Source organism: Dendrobium catenatum, unplaced genomic scaffold (assembly GCF_001605985.2).
Source record: "Dendrobium catenatum unplaced genomic scaffold, ASM160598v2 fragScaff_scaffold_998, whole genome shotgun sequence".
Taxonomy (NCBI): domain Eukaryota; kingdom Viridiplantae; phylum Streptophyta; class Magnoliopsida; order Asparagales; family Orchidaceae; genus Dendrobium; species Dendrobium catenatum.
Window position 1 is genome coordinate 2693 of NW_021319460.1, and position 10884 is coordinate 13576.

The window sequence follows — 10884 nt, forward strand, 5'->3', positions numbered from 1 at the left end:
TAGAAGTTCGGGCTCATGTGGTAGTATCAACGGACGGTGTCCGTGCCTTAGGATGGTGGTCCGAACGGAGAAACGACGTCAGGCGAATGGTCTAGAGCGAAGTAATGGCCTTTATAGGGTATTGCCTGGTGGAGGACAGTCGGGGCTCAAGTGGTTGGCCTGGTGGCAGCACAGGGCTCAGTGGTTGGTTCGGTGAGCAACGATGTCAGCGGTGATCCGATAGAGGTTGAAGGCCCATGTGGTTAGTTCCGTGCGAGCATTACAACATCAAGGCTGGTGGTCTGGCAGAGGTAGAGGGCCTCAAGTGGAGTGTCGTACAAAGGTGAGTGCCTCCAGTGGTTGTGGTTCAGCGAAAGGCGATGCGCCTCAAGTGGTGGTCCGCAAACAGCCAGTGGTCTGTCCGAATATGAGTTCTTCCTTCTCTTTCTTCCTTTCTCTTCTCATTCTCCTCTTCTTGCTTTGCAGTTCCCCCTTTCAACAGAAATGAAGAGCTTCACTATTCTACGACCTAATTCTTAGAGTGTGCATGGCCATAACTGATGAGAGCATCAATGTAAATCGGATGGATTATGGTTTCATGAGATTATGTGACCCGTGTACATACTTGAATCCCTTGATCTCGGACCGTTCGTAGACATTTAAAGGTCTTAATTGATGTCAGAATTCGGTGATTTCATGGGCTCGTGTTGGAGTTATGTCTTTGTCGAGTTTCTCATTCGACTATATAGCATTTCATGTTTGAAAACGTTTTCCGTAAACCCCATTATTTTCCAACTTCCAAATCACTTCGGGTCCTTGAATGACCTGTGGCGCTCGGATTGGATGAATTTGGTGTCGTTGTTTCGACTTTCAACGCTCAGTTCAACTATAAGTTTTCGAAATCGATTCTTGATTAGGTTCCAATATATTTAATTTCGAAAGCTTACAATTTGATTTTGCATCGAGATTCGTGCCGATCAAGATAATTTTTGATGATCTATTTTTTTTGTTTTGTTGTAGCTCTTTGAACATTTATTAAGCTTTTCGATCTCTTTAAGGACTTCATAATCTTTATTTTGATGATATAATATATCCAGCCCATAGTAGGCCTTGTTTTTAATGCATTTATCTCATTCAAGATGTTTTTTTATGTTCTTTTTTACTTATATTTTTAATCAAAATTTATATGGTCCGAAATTAATTTTAGAGTTTGCAATTCAAATAATTATTTGAGATCGTAAATTCGGGCAAGTATATTTTTATTGATTTATTCAATTGCCTCCTGATTTAGGAGGGCAAAAGGATATTAGGGGTAGTCAATTCGGTAACGGGTCGGTCGGGTGAACTCGAGTTGACCCGGCTCTAAACGGGTCAATCCAAACCTGACTGTTTTACAAATGAGTTGGCTTTCTCACACGACCTGGAACCGATTTTTTTAAAATTAGGTTTAGGCAGCAGCCAGCGCGCGGCAGCGCACGAAAGGACGGCGTGGCGCACTGCGACTGTTTTCCAAGTCACGCGACTGCGACGCAAGTCCAGACTTGACGAGACACGCACGGTGGAGTCGGGCAACTGTTCTATCGGTTCAGGGCGGGGTCCCCGAACCCGACCACAACTTTTGAAACTGATTGATTTGTTAAAACCTGAAACCTGACCGTTTCTCAGGGCTTGACACGAACCACGGATTTTTCCGGGTCGAGATTTGGGTCGCTGTCCAAAAATTACACCCCTAAAATCTATGTTGTCCAAAAATATTATTTAATCTTTAAAAGTATTTATTGTTTGTGTAAAATTATAATTTTAAAATAAATTATGAGTCATAATCATTCTTTAGTTGCCAGCATGGACACCCTCATGATACTGAACCAATTAGAATATCCATAATTATAAATTTACCTTCTCTTACGTTGGCATGACTATTTTAGCAAAAACTGTAAAAAGAATTTCACTCCAACGTCGTCGAAATCGCTTGAGACTAGTTGTAGAGGCTTAGTTGGGCTTCAAAAGTGTTAGCAATTAATCTAAAACATGTAAAAGTGGTTCTAGGGACTGGAATGTTGAAAAAGACTTATCTAGGCCCAAAATTAAGCCCAGACGCAAGTTGGCAATCAAACCGGCCTAAAGCAAATGATCATAGTGTTGTCGATGCCGCCAATGGGTGCACCTACACAACTTTTGGCACAAGTTTTTTTGGTCACCAACTTCAATAAGATAGCATATTGCAAACCCATGGGGGATAAGATGCCTTATATAACAATTCTTTTTAATTCTATTTCTTGTTTATTCTTTTAAAAATTAAAAGAAATCCAAATTAGCCTAATAATTCCAAAAAAAAAATCATGATAAATCCCAAAATAAATTAGATTTTCCTCTCTTGGATCTATAGAAACCACCTTGACATATAGAAAAACAATTGAAAGATGTTGAAACTCATAATCCATATGATGTAGTTCCTATTGTGAGGCTCTGATCTTCCCTTTGAAAGTATGATGCCCTATAATGAGGCTATTAGTTGTTCTTGGAAAATTTGTCAATTATCCTCATAAGAACCAAATTTGTTTGTGAAAGTTTTTGCCCCATTTTAAGGCTCTAAATTTCTTCCCACATGAAGATAATTGTCTTCAAATGTTAGTTAATATAGAAGCATATAGAATCACCTGAGGGTTTTAATGCATGATTTTGTTGTTTTAAAATTTAGGGGAATTTGAATTTTTTAATGGTTTGATGCTAAAATTAAGTTATTTCTATCATTGATAAATTTTGTTATCATTTCATATGTTAAAATATTTCATTTAATAGGATTAAACATTTATGATAATAATCTGAAAAAATCTATCCTCATCAAAACAAGTTTTGAAATCTCACTGATTCCTAATACTATTTAGTAGAACAAGCTCTCAGTAAGCCTCATAACTTAACTAGAGGATTAAGATAAAAGAGGAGGGAAAAATAACCTAATTAGTACACTCATATAATGGCATCTCACACTTTAGGGTTTTCAAATTAAAACCAAAAAAATAAAATCTTTCCCAAAACCAAATACTCTCCCTTTCTTTCTCTTAGGTTTTTTAAGCACTCTTGTTTTAGAGTCTAAGTATTTATATTAAATGTCAAAAAAAATCCTTAAAAAGTTTTTACTGAAATTATAAACAAATCATACAATATGATTTGTTTGACACATGCAAAAACTACTCAAAAAAATTATATAACACTCAAACATAACTATTATAATTCTCATATGGATTGCCTCTAACTCATTCTATAACTCTGAATTGGTGAATTTTAATCCTTACATTACTTATCCAATAAAAATAATTTCTTTGCAATACAACAGTAAGACTGTAAGACAACCATTATCTAACTCTCCATGAATTTTATCCATGATTGTTTACAATTAGATGATCCAACTCAAATTCAACAAAATATTTATATGTAAACCCATTCTCATATATTTGTGCATATATAAACACAAATAAATGTATAAAATGTTACGAATTATATGTGCAATTTTCATGAACTCGTGCATCATTCCTGGCTGTTACAATCAATTTGAACGCAATGGTTCAAAATTTCATGCTTTTGTTCTGGCAAAGAACCTGAAATCCAGCCATGATACCAATGCCCCTTGTCCTTATCCTGTGAGTCAAATTGTCCATCTAAAAAAAAGGATTCCCATTCATGCAAGGAGTAAGGAACAATTTAGATGAATCTTTACATTAATCTGATTTACTGAATCTTTACAGTAATCTAGAAATAAGAGCATATTCTTATTTTCTCCTGAAATCTCTCTTTGAAAGCAATTGGAGTAATTCACTACTATATGCTGGATGAGCCTCTCCATGGAGGCATTCTGCAAGAGTAAAATGTATAAGATCATCAGGCTTCACACCCTTCACTAACATCTGATCAAAAAGCATAATTGCTCTATCTAATTGTCCAGATTTGCAACACCCGTGAATAAGAATTCCATAGGCCACAACATCAGGCAACAATCCTGATCTAAGAGCATCATGAAAAGCTTGTGAAGCTTCCTCCAAATGACCCTCCTTGCAAAGGCCATCAATAAGGACACTGTAACTAACAATATTTGGGGAGATGTGATTTCTTAACATTTCTTCATGAAGAGCAATTGAATTTTCCATCTTCTGCATTTTGAAGTAGCCGTCCATCAAACAGCTGTAAGTTACAACATTAGGCACAGAACCCTGCTTTAGCATCACATTAAAAAATAGCGTCGCTTCATCCAGCTGGCCTTCTTTACAGAAGGCATCAATCAGAATTGTATAGGTGATAACAGTAGGCTCAAGACCTTCTCTCAACATGGTCTGATAAAGCTCAATAGCTTTACTTATTTTTTTCACAGAACAAAAACCACTCATCATAGTGTTGTAAGTCACAATATCAGGTTTCAAACCCTTTCGAAAGAGCTTCCCAAGAAGCTTTGGCAGCTCATCGACCATTCCTTCCTTGCAAAGACCATTCATGAAAACATTATAAACATAAATATCAGGATGAGTGTTGTTTTCATGCATCATGTCACACATCTTCATTCCGGCCAACACATTCTTGTTCTTACAGAGGCCATCAATCAATACGCAATATGTTATGGTATCCGGATTAAAACCCGTCTTAATCATCCTGAAGAAAAGCATGGCTGCTTCAAGAAACTTCCCATCATTTTCCATGCCTTTGATAAGCAATGTGAAGGTGGCCACATCTGGTACGAGGTTATGCAGTATCAATAACCTGTAAGTTTTCAAGGCATTACCTAATTTTCCCAATCTGCACCACGCATCAATCAAAGCGTTATAAACCATGCTGTTAGGTTCCGAAACTGTCTTGAGAAGAAACCTAAGAGCGTCCACTGTCCTCCCAATTTTGCAGAGACCCTTAACAAGCAAACAATTTACAACCACATCTGGTGCGCAAGGGCTGCTCATCATATGATCATACACACAAAAAGCTTCTCGCAAATCACCCAAGTAGCAAAACCCATCTATAAGGCTGTTATAGGTTAAAACATTTGCCTCAAGTCCTTGCTTCAGCATCCTTGAAAAAATTCCACATGCTTCAAGAATGTGACCGCTCTGACTTAATCCATTCATCAATGTGCTATAACTGACAACATTAGGTGTCACTCCGTCCTTCAACATTTCCTTGAATAGCTTGAAGGCCTGCAACATATTCCCAACTCTAACATAGCCAGCCATAAGAGAACTGAAAACAACAACATCTGGCTTAATCCCACACTTCAAGGCCCTGTCAAGTATTTGAGTTCCCTCCTCCATTCGACCCTCCTTGCAAAACCCATCAATCAGAATAGAATACATTATCAAATCTGGATTAATTCCTTTTTTTAACATCAGCTCAAAAATTCTAGATGCATCATCTAATCTACCCTGGTAGCAAAAAGAACGAACTAATATGCTATAGGTGACCACAGTGGGTTCTGGACCCTTCTCCAAGACCAAGCAGAACAAATCAAAAGCAGCAGAAATTTGATTCCCCGTGCGGCATAAGCCATTCAAAAATCGATTAACATCATAAATTCTCGGTAAAAGACCCCTTTCGGCCAAATTTCTATGAAAATCCAGCATCTTTGCGACCTCACCTCTCTCAAATAGCAAACTCATCACAGTCATATACCCATCATCCAATTCTGTGTAAATTTCCAAAATTCTAATGATTCCATCCCTGCTGAATAACAGATCAAAATTTTCTTGGAGAAAAGCCCTTTGGGAAATAACATATGTTTCATCGGACTTCATGATATCCCTTGCTGGTTGGACTCCAAAAAATGCCCTAAAAAAGAATAAGATGAATTTGATATGAAACTTGGTAAAATACAGTCTATTTGACGAATTAGTCATATTGCAGGGTGTTAGAAATACATGAAGTTCAATTCATAGATCAAATGGAATATTATTTGTGTTCATTTCAGCCGTAAACCTCATTTCAATGAACCTTTAATAAAAAAAATAAAAGACAGGTCCAAGCAATTCCTTGTGGGAAAATATAAGAAATCAAACACTTAAGTTTCTTAAGTCAAAGCTTTACCACAGAATGACTATAAAAACCAAATGCCATATAATGCTCAATAAAATTATATGCACAATGTTAGTAAAAAAAGGTTGCTAACAAGCATATGAATAATCATGAAAAAAGGAGCATTGTATGTCTGCCTGATAAGAATCGTTTCAAAAGCTAACAATACATGCCCACTGTATTCTAATTCTCCAATTGCTATGGAAAAAAAATAAGGTACATTCAACCGTATTCTACCAGGGACCAATTTCATCTTTAGCTCAAGCCTTTCAGCGTGATTAAGGGAAAACAAGATGAATTATTAGTATGGCTCAACCACTTTTACAAATCAAGCCATCATTCTTAGGAGGAACAGGTTTAAGATTTTCAACTCTTAAAAAAAGAGAATTCTAAGCAAAAAGCTGTTTTCATATAAAATAAACAAAAGAACTTGCCCATGATTAGAAATAACAATATTTTTTATATAAAATAAATAAAAAGAACGAGATTTTCAGAAATTTTATAAACATAATTTTAACTAGAAAATTAAAATTACTATAATTTTTTTAATCAAGGGACTTCCAATAGCCAATAAACATCCTCATAGAGGACACTCTTGGGAACACAATAATTGATCAATGAATCTGACAAAAAATAAGTTGATTAATGGTACATAATGTACTTTCATCTATGGATTCATCTTTATGATTTTCAAGCTTTCCTTCTCAAGCATCTCCCTATCCATCACCTTAGCTAACACTGACCTTCCAATTTTTTCTAAGTTGACAATATGAATTCTCTTTTACAATTCACTTTTGTTGAGTGTTATACAACAACAACAACAACATCAAGCCTTTGTCCCACTACGTGGGGGCTTGAGTGTTATACATGCTGTTAATTTTAGCTTAAGCAAGTCTTTATTCACAACTTCGTCTTCTCTTGGGAATGCTTTGCACTTGTTTTTCTTTCAAAAGTTTAACAAATCCCAACTTCCACTCATGCAGAAACGTAATATGTGTGCATCTCCTACATGGCTTTATGACTATGAGCAACACAACAGCATAGTAGATTATCCATTTATGTATAAGTAGCAGTGACTTTGCTTCATATAGCACAACAGAGCATTACCAAATGAAGCCATAATTATTATCACCCTTCTCCTAATCATTTGCGGTAGACTTTATTAATACTGAGTATGTTATCATCATTAGTCAATGAGTCTAAACTCTCAACTCAAATCAAATTACCTTCGATCAAAGCCATTCATATTTATCTTACCCCATATGGTTAATTTTTACATTCCTTGGTCAAACGCTGGGAGCCATACTACATAATTGTATCCTCGTTAGAACCTACTTCAGCCGCTTCTTTGTCCATATCATAAATCTTAGCATTCTAATCATTTCCACAAATAATTTAGTTATTATCAATTTGCTTGATACCCAAAAATAGGATTAACACAACATAGATAGTATAAATTCATACTTAACTGAAGTACCACAATGATATTCTTCCAACACATAATTCAAAGAACTCATCATTTTTTAAGAACCTAAATGTTTTCAAGAAATGCCAAAAAATCCATCTTATTACAAGAAACCACAGACCACTTAGTTGAGTGATATTTCCTTTGATCTCTAGAGTAGAGGTCAAAGGTCCAAATCCTTCCAAAATTAGCTACAATAATATATACAAGTAGATCAACCATAATTGATTGGATCATAGCAACAGCACAAAATTTTAGACTAATTCAACAAGAGCAGAAAAAGTATAAATCCCCATAATTTCTAGCCAATCAATTGGCCCATTATACCTATGAAGGCTAAGAGATAATTGAGTCACCTTCAACTAGCAGGAACATAGTACTATTTCCCTCATTGTAGGATATTAAAAAATATCTTTCTTGATCACTAGATTAACCCAAATTATCATTATAGCAAAGTTTCCTATCCAAATATAACAATGAACAAGTAAACATCATGCCCTCCAATGTTCCATTAAGTTCAGTGAAATTGATTCCATCCTAATCAGCATAGCAACAGCACAAAGAAAGTAACCTAGTCAATCACATAAAACACTCCAATTTATAACCACTTTTATACGCTTATTCATTTGTATAATAGAGTTGAGCATATTTAAAGCCATTTCACGTATATCTTAATCTCACTACATTATATATTAAACATTATTAAGTTCATATGCTACGTCATTCAGGACAATGTAAACTTTGTTTTACCAATCCTGCCCTCATCATAATCATAATTATCCTTAGCATTATCCCAACCATATGTGGTCAACTTTATGAATCATGATTTTCAATTCATCATTGTTGATTTATGACTGAGATATTAAACTATTATTCACTAAATATTTTAAACAAATTCTGTTCATGTTATCTCATATTGACCCATTTTATCTCTAAGACTTTGATACTAACTTTGTTAACAAATCAAACAGGCGTGTTTTCTATCCATTGTTGTGCAATTCAAACTCATCTAAATTTATTTATTACTATTTTTATACTCAATCTAATGTCTTTGCATCGCATATTGCTTTCTTAGAATCCTTACGAGCCACTTTATATAATTCCCAATTATCAGAATTTTTAAAATTAAACCAATTTTTATATAATTCCATCTAATATTGATGCAATAAAAAAAAAACAAAATTAAGATTGCAAACAAAAACTTGTCTTCCTTCCAAATGAGAAAACACACACTAAACAAGACACAACAAAGCTTCTAACTACTCTAGAAGCCGCCTCAAATTACATTAGAACAATACACTACGCAACTACCTTGCAACTTACAAATTTTTAAAGAGAAGAAAGATACAAATGGAAAGGTTACCATGGAGAGAAGAAAGAATATAGAAGTCCGATACGAAGTTTAAGAAGATACGGAAGTCGAAGAGGATAGCTCGCAAGCTATTGAAAACTCAAAAGTTTCATTCAAAAAATCAAATAACTCTCTTTTAAAACAGAAGCAAACAGCCCCTTAAATAGGAAAATAGAATACAAACATCCTCCCATAAGTGCCACCCAAGCATCCACTCAAAACAGGGAAAACCCCCAGAGAACAAGGCACGGCTAGCCCAGGAACCGAGCAGCCCAGCATTCCAACAGCCAGCCCAAGAACAAAACTGTCAGGAAACCCAACAGACACCAAGGGAAAGGCACGGCCAGCCCAGAAACCACGCAGCCAGTCAACCCAACAACCAAGAAACACATCAGCGGAGACCTCCAAACACCAAGCAGCCAAAGACAAATGGGGCAAGCCCAATAGAAGAAAAAATAGCCCACCAATAAATAACTAAATAAGGAAAAAAAATTGAAATTTTTTGCCTACATCATTTCTCCCTTGGTGGAGAAATCTCATCTCCTGATGAGAAAGCTTTAGAACCTCCATCAAGCACAGACTGATCCATATCTAACTCCTGAATCAAAGCAGCGTACTTTTTGATCATCTTCTTTTCTCGATTAAACTCGGCTATAAGTAAATGCTTCTTACTCTCATATTTTTCTACACAAAAGTACATTTTTTTCTTGAATTTTGTATAGCTCATTCTGGATTGGATCGGTAGAATTTCCTTGGGACGGGACCCATTTGCTTTTTGGAATTTGGACTTCAAGATCACTTGGCTGGTTTTCAACAACAACATATTATATTATATCATGATCGTCCATTTTTTAAGAAGAAAGGAAAACTAGAACAACAACGTAGAGTCTCTGATACTAAATTGATGCAATAAAAAAAATTAAGATTGCAAACAAAAACGTGTATTCCTTCCAAATGACAAACACACACACTAAACAAGACACAACAAAACTACTTTTAAAAGCCACCTCAAATTACATTAGGACAATATGCGACGCAACTGCCTTGCAACTTACAAATTTTTAAAGAGAAGACAGATACAAATGGAAGGGTTACCATGGAAAGAAGAAAGAAGATAGAAGTCCAAGATGAAGTTTAAGAAGATAGGAAAGACGAAGAGGATAGCTCGCAAGCTATTGAAAATCCAAAGGTTTCATTCCAAAAATCATCACATAACTCTCTTTTAAAACAAAAGCAAACAGCCCCTTAAATAGGAAAATGGAATATACAAATAACCTCCCATTCTATGATGCACCGACACGCCTCTTAAAGAGGGTATGCAGTGTCGGACACGAAGAGGATAGCTCGCAAGCTATTGAAAATCCAAAGGTTTCATTCCAAAAATCATCACATAACTCTCTTTTAAAACAAAAGCAAACAGCCCCTTAAATAGGAAAATGGAATATACAAATAACCTCCCATTCTATGATGCACCGACACGCCTCTTAAAGAGGGTATGCAGTGTCGGACACGGACACGCGTCGGACACGGCATGGACACGTGTCCGACACGGCATTGGAGTGTCGGAATTTAAAACATTAAAATTTAAATCGGACACGCGTGTCCGGTTATTAAATGATAAAATCGTCAGTTCTATTTAGCCTTTTCCGCGAACGAGAAGCCCTATTTTTTCGATCCATGAAAGAAATCTTCTAGGGCGGACTGGGAGAGCTCGCAGTCGACGCCAAACGGAGCCCGCTGCCTTCGCCTCCCGTTCCTTCGTCATTTCTGCTCGGCCAAGCAGAGCTCGTCTTTCCCATTCCTTCGTTCTTGCGTTATTTCTGCTGTCATTCGAGGCAAAGTTCGCAATCAAGGCCAAACAGAGCACCTTCCGCGCGCAAAAGAGCCAAGACCTGTAAGTGGATTTCACCATTTCTTCTCTTCATTGTTGAAAAACCTAAGGTACAGGCTCGGTACCGCTAGGTACATGCTCGGTACCGCTCAGTACATGCTCGGTACTGCTCAATACATGCACGGTACTGCTAGGTACATGCTCGGTACTGGT

General features: G+C 36.4%; 1 protein-coding gene across 1 annotated transcript in view; it reads right to left on the minus strand.

Moving 5' to 3' along the window:
• Positions 1-3728: 3728 nt before the first annotated feature.
• The window catches only part of LOC110106696 (putative pentatricopeptide repeat-containing protein At1g31840), a 19656-nt gene continuing 12500 nt past the window's right edge, over positions 3729-10884 (minus strand). Inside the window, exon 4 of the mRNA XM_020836672.2 lies at positions 3729-5781. Within this exon, the coding sequence (XP_020692331.1) occupies positions 3747-5781 (2035 nt within the window). The 3' untranslated portion in view covers positions 3729-3746. The remainder of the gene's footprint in view (positions 5782-10884) is intronic.